This window comes from Dipodomys merriami, unplaced genomic scaffold (genome assembly GCF_024711535.1).
Source record: "Dipodomys merriami isolate MVZ:Mamm:240054 unplaced genomic scaffold, mDipMer1.0.p SCAF_275, whole genome shotgun sequence".
In the NCBI taxonomy this organism is placed as follows: domain Eukaryota; kingdom Metazoa; phylum Chordata; class Mammalia; order Rodentia; family Heteromyidae; genus Dipodomys; species Dipodomys merriami.
The window spans coordinates 290,959-311,952 of NW_027204215.1; the positions used below are offsets into that span (position 1 = coordinate 290,959).

Consider the following 20,994-nt stretch of genomic DNA (forward strand, 5'->3'; position numbering starts at 1 on the left):
AAATAAACACCTACCGGGCTGGAAAGGTAGCTTAGTAGTAGAGTGCTTGCTTAGCATGCATGAAGCCCTGGGTTCGATTCCTCAGTATCACATACACAGAAAAAGCCAGAGTGGTACTGTGACTCAAGTAGCAGAGCACTAGACTTGAGCAAAATGAAGCTCAGGGACAGTGCCCAGGCCCTGAGTCGTTCAAGCCCCAAGACTGGCAAAAAAAAAAAAAGTATCCTAACCATTCCTTGTAGGTGTGGGAGACCAGATTGGGTAGAAAAGGACGTGGAGAAAAGTAGAACCCCAGCCCCAGCGCACTGCGTAAGAAGCCTTTAATGAAGGTCAGACTGCACAGTTCTGTGTCCCATCCGCGTGCACCGAGCGCCACACGCCCACCCACCCCAGCATCAGAAGCCTTTAATGAAGGTCAGACTGCACAGTTCTGTGTCCCATCCACGTGCACCGAGCACCACACGCCCACCCACCCCAGCATCAGAAGCCTTTAATGAAGGTCAGACTGCACAGTTCTGTGTCCCATCCGCGTGCACCGAGCACCACACGCCCACCCACCCCAGCATCAGAAGGTGTTCTTGATGCCCGCGGCCACCAGCACCAGCACCTCCCCAATCTTCTTCTGCCAGTTGGCAATATCTTTGGACACAGTGCACCACAGCTCTCCATGGCGGGGCTCAGCATTCTCACAGCGCTTTCTCACGTCCTCCTGCTGCTCCTGAGGAAAGCACGCACAGCACTTCAGGCAGGGCTTCTCTAGGCTTCTCTGCTCCTTTGTACACCTGGTCCCACGGATCTCAAGGTAGCCTCTGCTTAGGGAGCATTCCCGCTGATGACCCTCTTCCCACCCTCAAGATCCACTGCTAAGGGGTGCTGGGGTGTGTGTGCGCGTGGGTGTGCGCTGAGGGGTGCTGGTGTGTCTGTGTGTGTGTCTGTGTGTGTGTGTGCTAAGGGGTGCTGGGGTGTGTGTGTGTGTGCGCGCGCGCTAAGGAGTGCTGGTGTGTCTGTGTGTGTGTGTGCGCGCTAAGGGGTGCTGGGGTGTGTGTGTGTGTGCGCGCTAAGGGGTGCTGGGGTGTGTGTGTGTGCGCGCTAAGGGGTGCTGGGGTGTGTGTGTGTGTGCGCTAAGGGGTGCTGGGGTGTGTGTGTGCGCATTAAGGGGTGCTGGGGTGTGTGTGTGCTAAGGGGTGCTGGGGTGTGTGTGTGCGCGCTAAGGGGTGCTGGGGTGTGTGTGTGTGCTAAAGGGTGCTGGGGTGTGTGTGTGTGCGCTAAGGGGTGCTGGGGTGTGTGTGTGTGCGCTAAGAGGTGCTGGGGTGTGTCTGTGTGTGTGCGCTAAGGGGTGCTGGGGGGTGTGTGTGTGCTAAGGGGTGCTGGGGGGGGTGTGTGTGCTAAGGGGTGCTGGGGTGTGTGTGTGTGCTAAGGGGTGCTGGGGTGTGTGTGTGTGCTAAGGGGTGCTGGGGTGTGTGTGTGTGCTAAGGGGTGCTGGGGTGTGTGTGTGCGCGCTAAGGGGTGCTGGGGTGTGTGTGTGTATGCTAAGGGGTGCTGGGGTGTGTGTGTGTGCGCTAAGGGGTGCTGGGGTGTGTCTGTGTGTGTGCGCTAAGGGGTGCTGGGGTGTGTGTGTGTGTGCGCTAAGGGGTGCTGGGGTGTGTGTGTGTGCGCGCGCTAAGGGGTGCTGGGGTGTGTGTGTGTCTGTGTGTGTGCGCTAAGGGGTGCTGGGGTGTGTGTGTGTGTGTGCTAAGGGTGCTGGGGTGTGTGTGTGTCTGTGTGTGTGCGCTAAGGGGTGCTGGGGTGTGTGTGTGTGTGTGCTAAGGGTGCTGTGGTGTGTGTGTGCGCGCTAAGGGGTGCTGGTGTGTGTGTGTGTGTGCATGTGTGTGTCTGTGCGCGCTAAGGGGTACTGGGTGTGTGTGTGTGCGTGCGTGCACGCTAAGGGGTGCTGGTGGGTGTGTGCGTGCGTGTGTGCGCGCTAAGGGGTGCTGGTGTGTGTGTGCATGCTAAGCGGTGCTGGTGTGTGTGTGTGTGCGTGTGTGTGCGTGAGTGTGTGCGCACTAAGGGGTGTTGTGTGTGTGTGTGCGTGTGCGCTAAAGGGTGCTGGTGTGTTTGTGTGTGTGTGTGCGCGCTAAGGGGTGCTGGGGTGTATCTGGGTCTGTCTGTCTGTGTCTGTATGTGTGTCTGTCTGCCTGTCTGTGTGTGTGTCAGTACTGGGGCTTGGACTTCTCATCTAGGCTGGCTTTGAACCTCAATCCTCAGGTCTCAGCCTCCTGAGTTGCTAGGATTACAGAGATGAGTCACCAGCACCCGGCTAAAATGGCTGGTCTGCTATCTCCTGGGTCCTCTAAGGACCGGTGGGCTCTCAGAAGCCGAGCAGGAGATGGGCCAGGCTGCCTGCAAAGACTCACCTCCGTGCCATGCTGCAGCTCGAACTTGTAGAAGAAGGCCCAGGCATCCCCCAGGTCAGAGTCGATTTTCACTGTGCGGTGGAACCACTCCCGAGCCTTGGTGATCTTCCGCTCACTCCAGAACAGCCTGTTTCAGGAAAAAGGTGCAGGGCTCAGAGTGAGGTGTTTTAGTGGTGTTGCCAGGGCCACCCTCACCCATCTGTGTGGGTTATCAGCAGTACCTGAACCCAGCGGCTGTGGCCCTGCCAGGGGCCATGAATAAATGGAGATTACTCCAAATTGCTCACCAAAAAGCTTGGATGTCTAATCACATCCCTTTTTCTTTCTGCTTCAAAACAAATCTAACAAGACTATTTCCTTCTCCACACTACTGATCAGCAGCTTTCATAGACACTTCCTTTTTTGGCAGTCGTGGGGCTTGAACTCTGGGCCTGGGTGCTGTCCCTCAGCTCTTCAGCTCAAGGCAAAATTTTTTTCCCCTTTTAATTTAAATGGGAGGAAATGCCACTAAATCTGATGAAATATGAATTAAGGCTCTGATTAGAAAAACAAAGGCTTGGGTCTGGGAAGGTGGCTCAGTGGTAGAGCGCTTGCTTTGCATGCCTGAGGCCCTGGGTTCGATTCCCCAGCACCACCTAAGCAAAAAGAAAAAAGCCGGAAGTGGCGCTGTGGCTCAAGTGGTAGATGCCCAGGCCCAGAGTTCAGGCCCCACGACCAGACCCCCTCCCCCCCCCCCAAAAAAAAAGAAAAACAAGGCTTTAGCATGCTCCTCAGTAGGATACTTGCTAAGTTATTCTACCCTGTTTACCCCCATGAAGATAGGTTCTAGCCAGCACCAGAAACTTTGGGCCCCAAGCCCCTCAGTACTCAGACCACAGTACACATGCTGGTATACCTGACTACTTCCCAAGACCAAACTGAAGTGGACCAGGCTAGAAGCCAGAACCTACAAACCCAAGTCTCCATGACGTCCTCCCACAGAGTGGACAGGTGGGGGGACAGCAGCGAGGGCAGCGGGCATGTTACGACGGCAGGTCCAACATGTGGGGTGCGTCCTCGCTCCCCACAACTCAGATTCTCCTGAGCCAGAAGCACCAAAGCAGCTGGAGCCCAGGCAACCCTCCACCCCAGACCGCTGTTTGGACTACTCTCAGGTACTGAGCAGAGTAATTTCATGCTCTGATAACTTGATTGTTTTTTAAGCCTTGTGGTGTTCTTAATTGCTTGGTGTTAGATAAACTGTGATTTAAAGAGCGCAAACTCAAGATAGCAGACAAAGAGAACACTGGCTTGGAAACAGCCAGGAATGACTTATTTACTTTAGCAAAGCCTTTTATAAGGTTTTATGGCTACCATATCTGAGGGCCACACAGCCACTCTGGGAAGAAGCAGCACAAAGGAAGAAGGGAAGAAGCCAAAGCAGGCCCAAGCCAGACCCTGAGAAGCCTCCTTCACATGCGAGGGCCACGGGAGCTGGAGAGCTGCATGGGCAGCTTTGTGAGGGCGTCCATGCCAGTCCCGAAGACCCAGTGCCACCCGAGCAGAGCCAGAGCTGGCCCAGGACAGCCTGGGGTGATACGCCTCCCCATATCACCATAGGGAAGTGGAGGTACGGCGGCACAGGTGCTACACGAGGTTCCCCTGGGAACCTTGCATCTATCCAAACTGACAGGCTCTGGTAGGTCACCTCTGTACTACAAGACATCCAGACCCAGGGCTGTTCCCAGGACCAAAGCTCAAAGTGTCTCATTTCTTTTCCTTTTTCTTGTCGGTTCTGGGGCCTGAACTCAGGGCCGAGGTGCCACCCCTGTGCTTCTCTTGTTCAAGTCTAGTATCACTTGTGCCATAGCCCCACTTCCGGCTTTTTCTGAGTAGTTTGTTGGAGCTAAGAACCTCACTTTTTGCCCAGGCTAGTTTCAAACCATGATCCTCAGATCTCAGCCTCCTGAGGAAGCGCTAGGATTACAGGCGTGAGCCATGGACACCTGGCCTGATTTCTTTTTTTCTTTTTTCGGTTGGTTGTGGGGCTTGAACTCTGGGCCTGGGTGCTGTTCCTCAGCTCTTCAGCTCAAGGCGAGTGCTCTAGTGGTTCATTGGAGATAAGAGTCTCCTAAGTTCTCCTGCCCGGGCTGGCTTTGAACGCAATCGTCAGATCTCAGCCTCCTGAGCAGCTAGGATGACAGGCGGGAGCTGCCGGCGCCAGCTTCTGATTTCTCACTCTAACAAAATGAAAACGAATTTCTCAGCGGATGCCCCTTAAGGCAAAAGGCTTTTTTGCTTATTAAACTCTGGGTTGACCCACAGAAGCAGATGGCTGTGTGTGGTACAAGCTGAAATCTGGAAGTCAAAGACAGGAGAGACAGAGAGAGGACTGCCTGAAAGGTCTAGGGAGAGGGAGTGACCTGCACAGGTGCCCAAGTGAGGTGGGCAGCAAATGTCTTGCGACTTCAGACCCAAAACACCGAAGCGAAGCTCCTGCGGCAAGTTCCAGGGGCCCACCCTGCTGCAGGCACCGTCGTTACAGGCGAGGAGAGGCAGAGATGCTGGCGAAAGGCCACATCAGGACCCTTGCTGAGGTCAGCAACCCTAGAAAACTCCTACTCACCTGGCCACGGCCAGGAGCACATGTGGGTCATGCTCACACTTCTTCAGGGCATCCACACTCTTGGTCTTTCTCTGGGGTCTTGCCTCGAGGAAGACGGCTTCTGACCACAGAATGCCTGAAATTCAGAAACAAAGACCTGAGCTTCAGTCTCATCTCTGGCTTCAGAAATATGTCTACCTTACCTAAGTAGCCCTGAGAGAGGCCTGTTTTGGGCCAGCCACAAAGGCCCATACTTTCACCCGCTTGGTGCATCCCCTGACAGTGCAGCTCCGGACAATGCCCACAGGCATGAACAGCCTTCCCACTGACTCAGGAGAACACAAAGAAAAATCGCAATCTCAAAACAGTATCAAATTAAAAAACAGGAGACAGCGAGGCGTAGTGGTACGTATTTGAAATCCCAGAACTTAAAAGGCTGAGGCAGGAGGTTCACAAGTTAAAGGCCCAGCCAAGGCTACAAAGCAAAAGCCTATCTCAAAAAAAGAAAGTCAACAGTAGGAGACAACGTACATATCCAATAATCAGCTAACCATTAAGAGTGTGTTGCAAACATGCCTTATGCAGCCTTAGAAATGTACTTCTTTCAGGGCGCCACACCTGTCATCCTCGCTACTCAGGAGGCTCAGATCTGAGGATGGAAGTTCAAAGCCAGCCCGGGCAGGAAGTCCATGAGACTTCCACCAGAAAACAGGAAGTGGTGAAATGGCTCAAGTGGTAGAGTGCTGTCTTGAGCTGAAGAGCTGAGGTATAGTCCCCAGGCCCAGAGTTCAGGCCCCACGACCAACAACAACAAAAAAGGACACAAAGAAAAAGAAAAACGAATAGTGCAGGCTGGGAATGTGGCTCAGTGGTACAGTGCTTGCCTAGCAGGCATGAAGCCCTGGGCCCTGGGTTCGATTCCTCAGTACCACATACAAAGAAAAAGCCTGAAGTGGTGCTGTGGCTCAAGTGGTAGAGCGCTAGCCTTGAGCTGAAGAGCTGAGGAACAGCGTCCAGGCCCAGAGTTCAAGCCCCAGGATGGAGCGGGGCCTGGGCGGGGGGAGGGGGGGTGGGGGGGTTTGTGGGGGGGAGAAGAGGCAGAAGAACAGGAAATTAAAGATACTATCCATTCAAAAAAAAAAGCTCAGGGACAGCACCCAGGCCCTGGGTTCAAGCCTGACACCTGCGGAGTGGGGGCAGAGGCTCCTACCAGAGCTGGGGCATTCCTGGAGGGCTTTGGCCATGAGTGTGTTGGCGATGTTCTTCAGCCCCGCACGGAACTCCAGCCTCACAGACTCCAACCTGAGGAGACAGCCGGAGACAACACAACATCGTCCTCTCAACCCCTCACATCTATCTAGCCTTGGAGACAAAGTCTCCATGTCTCCAGTCTGGGCTAGTCTGGAACTCTATGCAACCCAGGTCAGCCTCAAACCCACAATCCTCCTACCTCAGCCTCCTTACAGCTATGCACTCTCACACCCAGCTACTCCTCAGGCCCTGGCTGCGTCTTCTCTCTCAACTTCATCCCTTAGCATCAACTCCTCGCCTCCTCAGGGTTCTCCATCAGAAGCCCACTGTCATCTAGTCCCACCTCTCCCGAGCGGGGGCCTGACTCCTCACGGTAGCCAGTGCCTGCTGCCCCACCCCGGGGGGATGTGGGCTTGTGTGACCCAGCTACATGAGGGAGGGGCCATGTGAGGACAGTTCCTGACAGGAGAGCCGGGCCACTAGCCCAGGACTCACCACAGTCCAGGGTTCTTTGGGTTCTTCAATCGAGACTTCTCCAAAATGGCTCGAGCGCGGGTCAGCTGTCCAACCTTCTCCTCGAGCCGGGAAAGCAAGAGCCAGAGCGGTGTAGAGTGGGGGCACTTCTTCAACTGAGGCCAAGAGACCAAGGAAAAAAGTACTTAGCTGGTGTCCACGAGGGACCAGCCTCATATGAGAGTGCTGCAGGCTGGTCTAGCGACCAGCACATCACACCCTGCTTACTCTGTTTCACAGATGGGACTGTGCTAAACACATGTCTAAGTGTGCAGGGGGTAACACTGTATGGTTGTGCCCAAGGATGTAGACACTACCTTAGCTTTGGGTGTGCTATATGACATGCATCCCAAGTGCAGGGAAAAGACAGAACCTATAGTGAGGGAAGCAAGGTTCAGTTTTGACCTCTAGCCCTCCAAATGTCCTTGGGGGTTAGGGACAGTGTCCCGGCTGACACTTACGCCCTGGCTGTAAGCCTCCCGGGCCTTTTCCACCAGCTCTCCTTGCTCTTCAATCTGCCCCTTCATCATCCACAGCTTGGGAAAGTCCTCATAGTGCTTCAAGGCCTCCTCACACAGCTCCTGTGCAGCCTCAATGTTCCCCAGAACCCACTCCAGCTTCACAGACTTCATGAACACCTGCAAAAGAGACCCAAACTTCTGCACGGGGGAGTTGCTCCCAAGGCACCTGCCACCTTATCTGGGTGACACATGTTCCATGTTGCAGCTCATTTTCTGCCCATCTGTTGCATTTTATGTGCCTCATAAATTTCTCAAAGCTTTCCATGTACACAAAAAGTAAGAAAAAGCCGGGCGCTGGTGGCTCACGCCTGTAATCCTAGCTACTCAGGAGGCTGAGATCTGAGGATTGCGGTTCAAAGCCAGCCCAGGCTTATCTCCAATAAACCACTAGAAAACCGGAAGTGGCGCTGTAGCTCAAGTGGTAGAGCACTCGCCTTGAGCTGAAGAGCCCAGGGACAGCGCCCAGGCCCGGAGTTCAGGTCCCATGACCAAACAAACAAACAAAAAAAAAGTAAGGAAAAAGAATAACACTATCAGAACAAGTTATGAGACTTTCCAATTAAAATAGAATATTGTTAAATACACAAATCATTGGAATAAAATAGAAAAAAAGGGAAAAAATTCACTTTAAAGCCTAATAACAAATGTGGGCTGTGGCCTCTAGATCCACACGTGCAGCAAGGCACCCCATGACCCGCCCCATCCACCCCCCACCACGTACACGGGCCGTGGGCAAGGCACCCTATGACCCGCCCCATCCACCCCCCACCACGTACACGGGCCGTGGGCAAGGCACCCCATGACCCGCCCCATCCACCCCCCACCACGTACACGGGCCGTGGGCAAGGCACCCATGACCCGCCCCATCCACCCCCCACCACGTACACAGGCCGTGGGCAAGGCACCCCATGACCCGCCCCATCCACCCACCACCACGTACACGGGCCGTGGGCAAGGCACCCCATGACCCGCCCCATCCACCCCCCACCACGTACACGGGCCGTGGGCAAGGCACCCATGACCCGCCCCATCCACCCCCCACCACGTACACGGGCCGTGGGCAAGGCACCCCATGACCCGCCCCATCCACCCCCCACCACGTACACGGGCCGTGGGCAAGGCACCCCATGACCCGCCCCATCCACCCCCCACCACGTACACGGGCCGTGGGCAAGGCACCCATGACCCGCCCCATCCACCCCCCACCACGTACACGGGTCGTGGGCAAGGCACCCCATGACCCGCCCCATCCACCCCCCACCACGTACACGGGCCGTGGGCAAGGCACCCATGACCCGCCCCATCCACCCCCCACCACGTACACGGGCCGTGGGCAAGGCACCCATGACCCGCCCCATCCACCCCCCACCACGTACACGGGCCGTGGGCAAGGCACCCATGACCCGCCCCATCCACCCCCCACCACGTACACGGGCCGTGGGCAAGGCACCCCATGACCCGCCCCATCCACCCCCCACCACGTACACGGGCCGTGGGCAAGGTACCCCATGACCCGCCCCATCCACCCCCCACCACGTACACGGGCCGTGGGCGCACTGCTCCGGGCCTTGGCGAGCAGCCTCCGGGCACGCTCATACTCATTGTTCTCTGACTCCAGTTTCACAGCGGCCAGCCAGATCTCCTCACTGTTGGGGTTGGCCTGGAGGGCAAGCACAGAGACAGCAATAAGGCTCCACACAAAAGGACCAGGGCTAGGATCATGTTTAATAAAAAGCAGGTGTTGGCTGCAAATGTAGCTCAGTGGTAGAGTGCTTGCCCTGCATGCATAAAGCCCTGGGTTCGATTCCTCTGTACCACATAATCAGAAAAAGCCAAAGTAGCTCTGTGGCTCAAGTGGTAGAGTGCTAGCCTTGAGCAAAAAAGAATCTCAGGGACAGCGCCCAGGCCCTGAATTCAAGCCTCAGGACTGGCAAAAAAAAAAGCAAAGCAAAGCAGGTAGCCCAGGGACTGAGCCAGTTTCACTCTACTACAGGACTGGTAGGACTGGTGTGGTCCAAACCCTGCCCAGAGTAGAAGACAGGCCATACTCCAGACACAAACCTAAGGTCACTTCAAAACATGTCTGTTTTCATTCTAATACATAGCACTTTAGTAATAATAGCAGCTGTAGGAGCCATCTTCTCTGGGATTCACCCAAACCATTCACATGTCACACATGTAATCATACATGTAAGACATGTAGGATATGCCAGCCAGGGCAGAAAAGTCCCTGAGCTATTATCTCTAATTAATAACCAAAAAGCAGGAAGTAGAGTAGAGCTGTGTCTCAAGTGGTAAAAAGCTCAGGAACAGCACCAGGCCCACACGTCCTACCTGTGTGACCAGCTACACCTAACCTCATTCCTTCCCCTCGGCATCCACAGGGTGCTCACACAGGCAGGGCAGATGGATGGCTAGGGTGTTGCTGGTGAGGCAGGCAGGCCTGGCAAGAGACCGGGCGCAGGTGGCTGTAATCCTGTCATCCTAGCTAGTCAGGAGGCTGAGATCGTGGCTCAAGTGGTAGAGCACTCGCCTTGAGCTGAAGAGCTGAGGGACAGCACCCAGGCCAAGAGTTCAAGCTCCACAACCGACAAAAAGAAAGAAAGAAAGAAAGAGCTGCCAAAGGAACTGAACTATATGCAGAGTTTAGGGAACATACAACTGCTCTTAAAGCCCCTTTGAGCTGGTATCCACTGTACCAGTCAGTACAGCCACTCACTGGCCTTTTGCAAAACACCCACCTCATAGCCTAAGACGCAGCCCCCTGGTAACAAGCAAGGCAGGCATCTCAGGGATTCCTTTGTGTCACAGCATGAATTAAGGAGGACACTAACTACTCTGTTTATTCTGAGTTCACTCCAGGAAGTAGCTTGAACAAAAGAGTGACCCAGCCAGGAGCTATCCAAGCTGTCATCCTAGCTACTCAGAAGGCTCAGATCTAAGGATCACGGTTCAAAGCCAGCCAGTGAAACTCTTATCTCCAATGAAACACCAGAAAACTGAAAGTGGCACTGTGGCTCAAGTGGTAGAGCGCTAGCTTTAAGCTGAAGAGCTGAGAGATGGAGCCCAGGCCCAGAGTTCAAGTCCCACAACCAACCAACCAAAAAAAAAAAAAAAAAAGTCACCCAGACCAATCCCTCCTGTGGTATTTTAATAAGGAAGACCAAGCTTTATTTATTAAAAAAAAATTTTTTTGCCAGTCCTGGGGCTTGAACTCAGGGCCTAGGCACTGTCCCTGAGCTTCTTTTTTGCTCAAAGCTACCACTCCACCACTTGAGCCACAGAGCCACTTCTGGCTTTTTCTGTTAATGTGGTGCTGAGGAATCGAACCCAAGGCTTCATACATGCTAGGCGAGCACTCCACCACTGAGCTGCCTTCCCAGCCCCAAGACTAAGCTTTATTATGTTATCCTGGACTGCAATAAAAGATTGACATTAGCTAGGTGCTGGTGGGTCACACATGTAATCCTAGCTACTCAGGAGGCTCAGATCTGCAGTTCAAAGACAACCAGGGCAGCATAGTCCATGAGACGCTTATCTCTAATTAACCACCAGAAAAACAGAAGTAGTACTGTGGCTCAGGTGGTAAAGCGCTGGCCTCAAGCTGAGGAGCTCAGGGACAGCACCCGGACCCAGAGTTCAAGTCCCATGACCACCACCAGCCACAACAACAAAACCTGATATTTACAAATGAAGAGTATGCCATAAAACCACTGAATACTCATACTGTCATAAGCTACTAGAATATTATACGTGACAATAACATTTAAATAAGGAACTTTAAAAATATTGCACAGGGCTGGGAGTGTGGCTTAGTGGTAGAGTGCTTGCCCTGCATGCATGAAGCCCTGGGTTCGATTCCTCAGTACCACATACACAGAAAAGGCTGAAAGTGGCGCTGTGGCTCAAGTGGTAGAGCGCTTGCCTTGAACTGAAGAGCTGAGGGACAGGGCCCAGGCCCAGAGTTCAAGACCCAAGACCGACAAAAAATAAAATAAAATAAAATAAAATAAAATAAAATAAAAATCCAGAAGTGGAGCTGTGGCTCAAATAGTAGAGCTCTAGCCCCTGTGTTCAAGTGCCAATACCAGCACACACAAAAAACACTGCATACGCCAGGCGCTGGTGGCTCACATGTGTAATCCTAGCTACTTAGGAGGCTGAGATCTGAGGATCACGGTTCAAAGCCAGCCAAGGCAGGAAAGTCTGTGAGACTCTTATCTTCAATAAACTACTAGAAAACCAGAAGTGGTGCTGTGGCTCCAGTGGTAGAGCACTCGCCTTGAGCTGAAGAGCTGAGGGACAGCACCCAGGCCGAGTTCAAGCCCCACGATCGACAAAAAAAAAAAACAAAAAAAACCACTGCATAGCTTACAACAGTCATCAGTTTGGGTCGGGCTTAGCAAATCTACCTGAATGGAGCTCCACTTACTCAGGGACACCTAGGTGACCCACGTGCGACCTGTGTCTTTTGGTCTGGAAAGTCCAGCCTGTGTCCTTGGCCCCACATCCCTGGCCACCCACAGGCTCCAGGGCCCTTCTCACTGTGTACATCTCAAGGCTATGCCCAGGAAAGTGCTTAGGCACCAGTGGTAGCAGCTGGGTCTTCATACACAGCCTTTCTAGCACAGGCAGCCTTTCACTCACCTGAAAGGCCAGGGCCAGGATGCTCCTGGCAGCAGGGACGTCCCCAGCTAGCCACTTGGACTTCGCACCCATGAGCCACAACACCTCTGCCTTTGGGCAGTGGGCAACAGCCCTCTGTAGAAGTGCTTCCAGAGACTCCCTGCAAGACAGAGGCCAGTTACCAGAGCCAGGGCCATAAACCAGAGCACACAGCGGAAAAGACAGTTACTACTCCAAAGTGCGGCTTTATAAATGATTTACCGGATTTTACAATGGGGTCAGTGTGGGGAAATCTTTCCTCTCCATTAAGATTCTAAAAATCAACTACTGAAGAGGGTTTTACAAAGCATCACATTGTTTAAATAGCAGAGCCTATTAGACTGTGTTCTGGAGGACTGATAACACGGGTTTCTTGAACCCTAAAAGATACCCCCAGGTCCACTGATAGACAGGCTGCTGATTCTGTTATGGCATCCCCAAAAAAGTATTTACTGAAAGAAAGTGATTTTAGGTCACTATGCCAGCCTTGGGTTGCAGGTGTAAAAATCCCTGGACTCTTTAAAGAGTTCTGTAGGTGTCAGGCAGCAGCACAGCAAGTGTGGCCAGAGTCACACAACATGGCACTCGGCCTGCTAGGGTAATACCAGGCTCCCCAAGTACTACTTATTCTCCACCATCATCTTATGACTCAGCGCCAAGAGAAAGAATTGGCCACTGAGCCTCTGAGTGGTCAGTGTGGACACGGCCATGAGGTCTCAACCACGCCTGTCAGGAGAGGAGTCTGCCCTCTTGGCAGACTATTCTCTCTCTCTCTTTCTCTCTCTCTCTCTCTTTTGTTGGTTGTGGGGCCTGAATTCTGGGCCTAGGCGCTGTCCCTCAGTTCTTCAGCTCAAGGCTAGCACTCTACCACTTGAGCCATAGGGCCACTTCTGGCTTTTTCTACTTATGTGGTGCTGAGGAATCGAACCCAGGGCCTCATGCATGGGAGGCAAGCACTGTACCACTGAGCCACCTTCCCAGCCCCTTGGCAGACTATTCTAAATGACATTCTACAGGGTGAGCCATCAAGCTCACTTAAAAATGCCCCCATATCCCCCATAAGGAGTTAATGCTGAAACACCAAACCAGCTGGCAGGGTAAAAACATGGCCTTAAAGAGACTGATACTAAACAACGCCAAAAAAGAAAAGGCTCAATATTCCCAGCTGCAACCTCAGTAAACCCAGCAGGGCCTGTGCCCCCCGGCACAGGGAGCAGCGCAGGCAAGAAGAGGACCCCGGAGAGGGTGGATGAAGGGTGTCTGGGTAGCTGATGCCTTGGAGAGGTACCCACTTAAAACAAGAAACTGCAATGCCTAATTTAATCAACATTTACAGCCAATAAGGCAGACCCAAAAGGTTTTTTCAATTAAGGCGCACAATTAAAGAAAATTATCAAGGACCTCCTCTGTGTACAAAACCAGCCAAAACCCAGAGTCAGCACAACTCAAATGAAAAACAGCTTGTATGGACCTAGACATACCGCCCACAGCCGAAGCCGCCCTGGCACTGACTGTACGGCTCCACCTCACGCCTGCATCCAGCACTCCTAAGTGCCATGGGACACTTAGATAGGGCAGGCCTCCTTGATGCCTGTTTCTCAGTTATAGATCAGTGATAATCCTAGCACAAGAGGGCTATAAAGAGCAAGCCAGCTGCAAAGTTCCAGGGCCATAAAAGCATTCTGCCCTCACCACAACCAGTCCCCGCAGCACAGAGGCTCAGACTTCAAATGGCAGCACTTGAAGACCTTTGGGAAAGTGAGGTTTAAATTCAGGACCGAGCCAGGTGCCAGTGGCTCATGCCAGTCATCCTAGTTACTTAGGAGGCTGAGAGCTGAGGATCAGGGTTCAAAGCCAGCCTGGGCAGGAAAATCCATGAGACTCTTATCTCCAATAAACCACTAGAAAACCAGAAGTGGTACTGTAGATCAAGTGGTAGAGGCTAGCCTTGAGCTGAAGAGCTGAGGGACAGCGCCCCCAGGCCCAGAGTTCAAGCCCCACGACTGACCAAAAAAATAAAAAAATAAAAAATTCAGGACCAGACAAGCAGGAACTAGGGGTGGAGGGTTTAATTACACAGGGGCAAGTGAGTCTTACCTGGTGCCATGGTTCTTCTCAAAGTACGCAGCTCGTAGCCACACACTCTTCTTGCTGGGAAACACTTGCAAGGCATAGGCATAAATGGCTCGTGCACACTCCAGGGCATTATGGGCCACACACTAGAACAGAAAGACAGCCATGAGAAGGGACAGCCCCGCACTGCAATGGAGCAGATGGTATGACGGCCTCTCTGGCTTCTTAGGGCTCACAGTAAAGGCAGCTGATCTAATAGGAACTACGTCCAGGACAGGGGACAGGACCTCTGAAGCAAGCCTGTGGGCTGCCTGCTGGCTCTCCTAAGCTTGCGAGGCAACCTGACAATTCATGTACATCACCACCTCACAACTATGTGTGTGCACATGTGTGCGTGCACACATGCACGTGGGGGAGTGGCAGAGACAGGTGTGTTCAGACAGACAAGCTGTAACAGCATAACATGCAGACCAGCTTCTTATTTATTTACATACTTATTTAGTGTACCAGCACCAGGGCTTGAACTAAGGACCTACATGCTGATCCTTAGCTTTTTTGCTCAAGGCTGGCGCTCTACCCCAGCTCCATGTTCATTTTGATGGGTGACTGGAGATAAGAACTCTCACGGACTTTCCTGAGTAGGCTGGCTTTGAACTGCAGTCAGCCTCCTAAGTAGCTAGGATTTCAGGCGTGAGCCACTGGAAGTGGGCAGGTTTAATTTTCACAACAGAAAATATATACTATACCTAGTATAAAAACAATAAAAGGAAGCCAGGTGCTACTGATTCATGCCTGTAATCCTAGCTACTCATCAGGCTGACCTCTAAGAATCATGGTTCAAAGCCAGCCCAGGTAGGAAAATCTGTGATTATCTCCAATTAACTAACAACAACAACAAAAAAATCTGGAAGTAGGGTTGTGTCTCAAGTGTTAAGAGTGCTAGCCTTGAGCAAAAAAGTCAGGGACAGTGCCCACTGCGCACAAGCCCTACAACACAGGAGCACACACACAACCCACTGGAAACAAAGGGGAGAGTCACTCCCCTACTCCAACAGCAACACTGTACACAATGCTCTTCTCCAAGCCTTTTTTTTTTTTTTTTTGCCAGTCCTGGGGCTTGAACTCAGGGCCTGGGCACTGTCCCTGAGCTTCTTTTTGCTCAAGGCTAGCACTCTGCAACTTGAGCCACAGCGCCACTTCCAGCTTTTTGTATTTATGTGGTACTGAGGAATCGAACTCAGGGCTTCATGCAAGCAAGGCAAGCACTCCAGCACTAAGCCACATTCCCAGCCCAGTCCAAGCCTTTTTTTTTTTGGTCCAGTCGTGGGGCCTGAATTCTGGGCCTGGACGCTGTCCCTCAGCTCTTCAGCTCAAGGCTAGTGCTCTACCACTAGAGCCACAGCACCACTTCTGGCTTTTTTTTCTGCTTATGTGGTGCTGAGGAATCGAACCCAGGGCCTCATGCATGCAAGGCAAGCGCTCCACCACTGAGCCACCTTTCCAGCCCCTCCAAGCCTTTTTATAACCAAATAGTAATGTTAAAAGTGACAGGTAAGCCGGGCGACAGTGGCCCACGCCTGTAATCCTAACTACTCAGGAGGCTAAGATCTGAGGATCAACGTTCAAAGCCAGCCTGGGCAGGAAAGTCCGTGAGACTCTTATCTCCAATAAACCACTAGAAAACCAGAAGTGGTGCTGTGGCTCAAGCGGTAGAGCACTCACCTTGAGCTGAAGAGCTGAGGGATAGCACCCAGGCCCAGAGTTCAAGCCCCAGACAGACCAAAAAAAAAAAGTGACAGGTAATATTAGAAAACCCAACAAAAAGCCAATCACTATATGCAGTGACAGAACACCTGAGAGCTAGTTTAACTGTGTCTTATGATGACCATCATTCACTGGATAAACTCAAGACATCTGTTCTCACTCAGCCTCATAGAGGACCAAGGGTACTTGTCTCTGAGAGAAATCACTATTCTCCAGGCTCTGCAGACATCACAAGTATTTTTGGACCATGAAGGGATTTGCATTTGGAGGTGAGTAAAAAAGGCAGAATAACAGGGGGAGAGACAAAGCTTTGCAATTGTTAGTAACAAATGGCCTAATGGATCCTCAGCATGTATAAAAATTATTTACTTTCTGGCAAGTAATGGGATTTGAACTCAGGCCGCTTGCTTGCTTGGATGGTGCTCTGCCACTTAAGCCTCATCTCCAGGCTACTGTTTTTTTGTTCTTGGTGCTAGTCCTGAGACTTAAGCTCAAGGCCTGGATGCTGTCTCTCATTTTTTGTTTTTGTTCTTTTACTTAAGCCTAGTGTTCTACCACTAGAGCCACAGATCTACTTCTGGAGTGTGTGTGTGCGTGTGTATGAATGTCTCTGTGTGTGTGTGGCACACACACACACACACACACACACACGCACGCACGCATGCATGCTCGCACGCACGCACGCACGCACCTGGGCTTGAACTCAAGGCCTGGAAGCTGGCCCTGAGGTTTTATGCTCAAGGCTAGCTGTCTACCACTTGAACCACAGCTCCACTTCTAGCTTTTCTGGTGGTTAACGGTAATCTTACAGACTTCCTGCCCGGGCTGGCTTTGAACAGCAATCCTCAGATCTCAGCCTCCTGAATGACTAGGATTATAAGTGTGAGCCACCAGCTCCCAGCTTTTGCTGCTTAATCGGATGTAAGAGTCTCAGAGTTTACTGCCTAAGTTGGCTTAAAATCATGATTCTCAGCTCAAATCTCAGCCTCCTAAGTAGCTAGGATTACAGGTATGAGCCTGGTGCAGCTTGATAAAAATCTTTATAAAGGGCCGGGCGCCAGTGGCTCACACCTGTAATCCTAGCTACTCAGGAGGCTAAGATCTGAGAATCGAGGTTCAAAGCCAGCCCGGGCAGGAAAGACCGTGAGACTCCTATCTCCAATAAACCACTAGAAAACCGGAAGTGGCGCTGTAGCTCAAGTGGTAGAGCACTTGCCTTGAGCTAAACAGCTGAGGGACAGCACCCAAGCCCAGAGTTCAAGTCTCATGACCGACAAAAAAAAAAAAAAAAAAAAAAAATCTTTATAAAGGGGCTTGGAAGGTGGCTCAGTGGTAGAGGGCTTGCCTTGCATGCCTGAAGCCCTGGGTTTGATTCCTCAGCACCACATAAAGAAAAAAGCCGGGGGCTGGGAAGGTGGCTCAGTGGTAGAGCGCTTGCCTTGCAATGCATGAGGCCCTAGGTTCGATTCCTCAGCACCACATAAGCAAAAAGAAAAAAGCTGGAAGTGGCTCTGTGGCTCAAGTGGTAGGGTGCTAGCCTTGAGCTGAAGAGCTGAGGGACAGCGCCCAGGCCCAGAGTTCAGGCCCCACAACCAGAACCCCCCCAAAAAAAAAGAAAAAAGAAAGAAAAAAGCCGGAAGTGGCGCTGTGGCTCAAGTAGTAGAGCGTTAGCCTTGAGCTGAAGAGCTGAGGGACAGCGCCCAGGCCCAGAGTTCAGGCCCCACAACCAGACCCTTCCCCCCAAAAAAATCTTTATACAACCACTACCTCTGAGGGCTTCCTTAAGGAATGAAGTACATATTATCAAACATATGACACCTGCAGGCCAAAGGGCTAGTCCCTGAACTCTGTGGTATGAGCATAGAACTTAACAGACCATAACAGACCATTGTGAATCAGAAGGTGGAAAAAGGGGCTGGAAAGGTGGCTCAGTGGTAGAGCGCTTGCCTTGCATACCTGAGGCCCTGGGTTCGATTCCTCAGCACCACATAAGCAAAAAGAAAAAGCCGGAAGTGGTGCTGTGGCTCAAGTGGAGAGCGCTAGCCTTGAGCTGAAGAGCTGAGGGACAGCGCCCAGGCCCAGAGTTCAGGCCCCACGACCGGACCCAAAAAAAAAAACAAAAACAAAAACAGAAGGGGGAAGAACCCTTACCCTACCAGATGGAAGGAATAAGCACTCAAGCCCAGTGCTGATGGCTCATGCTTGTATTCCTAAGCTACTCAATAGGCTAAGATCTGAGGATTGCTGTTCAAAGGCAGCCTGGGTAGGAAAATCCATGAGACTCAGAGCTAGGAAGGTGGTTCAGTGGTACAGCGCTTGCTTCACATGCATGAGACCCTGGGTTCAATTCCTCAGCACCACATAAGCAGAAAAAGCTGGAAGTGGTGCTGTGGCTCAAGTGGTAGAGTGCTAGCCTTGAGCTGAAGAGCTCAGAGACAGCACCCAGGCCCAAAGTTCAAGCCCCACGACCGGCCAAAAAAAAAAAATCCATGAGATTCTTATCTCCAATTAAGCACCTAAAAAGCTAGAAATGGAGCTGTGGCTCAAGTGGTACAGTACTAGCCTTGAACAAATAAAGCTTAGGGACAGTGTCCAGGCCGTGGGTTTAAGCCTCAGAATTCGCACCAAAAAAAAAAAGAAGAAGAAACAGTATTTAAGGGCTGGTGATGACAAAGCACTTGGCTAGCATGGTCAAAGCCCTGGGTCCAATCCCTAGTTCTGTCCTTGACCCCACAAAAAAAGTAAAATAAATCTACTTAGAAAATCATTATGTAGCAAACATTGTGGTCATAATGGATTCAGCTCAAAACTTCAAACTGTGGGTCAAGTTTGATAACAACAGAACAGTATCTCAAAGTGCCTCCCAGAGTTCAAGCCCAACAGACCAAAAAAAAAAAAAAATATATATATATACATATGTATATATATATATATATATATATATATATATATATATATATATATATATATATATATAATTACAGAGAGAGCCTCATATTAATTGTATTAATCAAGCTGGTCCTATAATTTTTTTTTTTTTTTTGGTTGGTAGTAGGGCCTGAACTCTGGGCCTGGGCGCTGTCCCTCAGCTCTTCAGCTCAAGGCTAGCGCTCTATCACTTGAGCCACAGCACCACTTCCAGTTTTCTGGTGGTAAGAGTCTCACGGGGACTTTCCTGCCCAGGCTAGCTTTGAACTGAGATCCTCAGATCTCAGCCTCCTGAGTAGCTAGCTAGGATTATAGGCATGAGCCACCGTCACCTGGCTCTAATCTTTCTTTTGAAATTTAGTCTTAGGAAATAATATCAAAGGAGACAAAATCTTAGTATGCAGAATGCTTTGTTTTTTGTTTTAGTTGGCAATGGGACTTGAACTCAGGCCTGGGCGCTGTCTCTGAGCTGTTTTGCTCAAGTCTAGGGCTCTACCACTTTGAGCTACAGACTTTCCTGCCTGGGCTGGCTTGGAACCATGATCCTCCGATCTCAGCCTCCTGGGTAGCTAGGATGACAGGTGTGAGCCACCAGTGCCCAGCTATAGAAGTTTTTTTTGTTGTTGTTGGTCGTGGGGCTTGAACTCTGGGCTTGGGCACTATCCCTGCGCTCTTCAGCTGAAGGCGAGTGTAATACCACTTGAGCCACAGCGCTACTTCTGGTTCTCTAGTGGTTTACTGGAGATAAGAGTTTCAGACTTTCCTGCCTGGGCTGGCTTTGAACCACAGTCCTCAGATCTCAGCCTCCTGAGTAGCTAGTGAGTCACGGTGCCTGGCTTAGAATGTTTTCTAAAATTAAATTTTGTACCAAGGAACACGAGAACCTAATGTCATTTGTATCAAAAATCAAGGAATGCAAGAGAACCCAATGTCATCTAAGTAAATAGCTATGGAAGTTGTAGTCCAACCCACACCCAGGTCCTGGATTGGGGATATCTGTTGTATGACCTTGGATACATTCTGTGTAATATACCTAACTAGTAAGAATTCTAAATATTGCCGGGCGCCAGTGGCTCACGCCTATAATCCTAGCTACTCAGGAGGCTGAGATCTGAGGATCAACGTTCAAAGCCAGCCTGGCCAGGAAAGTCCGGGAGACTCTTATCTCCAATAAACCACTAGAAAACCAGAAGTGGCTCTGTGGCTTAAGTGGTAGAGCTCTCACCTTGAACTGAAGAGCGCAGGGACAGCACTCAAGCCCAGAGTTCAAGGCCCACGACGGACCAAAAAATAAATAAATAAAAAAGAATTCAAAATATTACTCCTTCACTTGAACTCAAATTCATCAAAAACTGTAAATCTACATTTACTTTGAAAAGCCAGGCACTAGTAGTTCATGCCTGTAATCCTAGCTACTCAAGAGACTGAGATCATGGCTCAAAGCCAGCCTGGGGGAAGGAAAGTCTTTAAGATTTATCTCTAATCAACCACCAAAACCCCGGAGTGAGAGAGGACCAGAGACTCACACCTATAATTCTAGCTACTTAGAAAGCTGAGATCTGAAATCAGTTCTTTCTCCTGCCAGTCCTGAGACTTTCTGAACTCAGGGCCTGGGCACTGTCCTTGAACTTCTGCTGCCCAAGGCTAGCACTTTACCACTTGAGCCACAGCGCCACTTCCAGCCTTTTCTGTTTATGTGTTACTAAGGAATCAAACCCAGGGCTTCATGTATGCAGGGCAAGTACTCTACCACTAAGCCATATTCCCAGTCCCTGAAAAATCACAGTTCTAAGTAGCAGAGCTGTGGCTCAAGTGGCAGAGTGCCAGCCTTGAGTGAAAAAGCTAAAAGACAGCACCCAAGCACTGAGCTCAAGCCCTAGTATTGGCACAAAAACAAACAAACATACAAAGACTTTTAGAACAGTCTGCTAGTCTCAAGAGTCTACTGTGTTTCACGGAAACCCTAGTTATGAAGGCAAACTCACACTATCAGCATCCTCCATCCATGTGTGCTTCCGATCTTCTTCTTCAATCCCAATCCCAATCACAGCTCGCATGGCAGCCTGACAGGTAACTACACTTCCAGCCCTGTCACACTCTTCAGCATCCTGAAAAGGGACACAAAATTGTGCTTTAATTTTTTTAAAGTATATTAGTTTGAGGTACTGAAGACGAGACAGCAAGAGGACAGTTCAAGCCCCACAATCGACAAAAACAAAAACAAGACAATTAAAAAATGATAAAGGCAGAAGGGAAATGACATATCAGAAATTTGGAGCACATACAGGAACAGAGAACATCA

At 51.0% G+C, this 20,994-nt stretch overlaps 1 protein-coding gene across 1 annotated transcript in view; it reads right to left on the reverse strand.

Moving 5' to 3' along the window:
- Nucleotides 1-301: 301 nt before the first annotated feature.
- LOC138837749 (pre-mRNA-processing factor 6) overlaps nucleotides 302-20,994 on the reverse strand; it is a 47,105-nt gene continuing 26,412 nt past the window's right edge. Inside the window, exons 12-21 of the mRNA XM_070036693.1 lie at nucleotides 20,678-20,800; nucleotides 14,025-14,146; nucleotides 11,910-12,048; nucleotides 8,803-8,922; nucleotides 7,203-7,379; nucleotides 6,724-6,857; nucleotides 6,188-6,279; nucleotides 4,999-5,113; nucleotides 2,394-2,520; nucleotides 302-718 (exon numbers count right to left, since the gene is read on the reverse strand). Of these exons, the coding sequence (XP_069892794.1) occupies nucleotides 566-718; nucleotides 2,394-2,520; nucleotides 4,999-5,113; nucleotides 6,188-6,279; nucleotides 6,724-6,857; nucleotides 7,203-7,379; nucleotides 8,803-8,922; nucleotides 11,910-12,048; nucleotides 14,025-14,146; nucleotides 20,678-20,800 (1,302 nt within the window). The 3' untranslated portion in view covers nucleotides 302-565. The remainder of the gene's footprint in view (nucleotides 719-2,393; nucleotides 2,521-4,998; nucleotides 5,114-6,187; nucleotides 6,280-6,723; nucleotides 6,858-7,202; nucleotides 7,380-8,802; nucleotides 8,923-11,909; nucleotides 12,049-14,024; nucleotides 14,147-20,677; nucleotides 20,801-20,994) is intronic.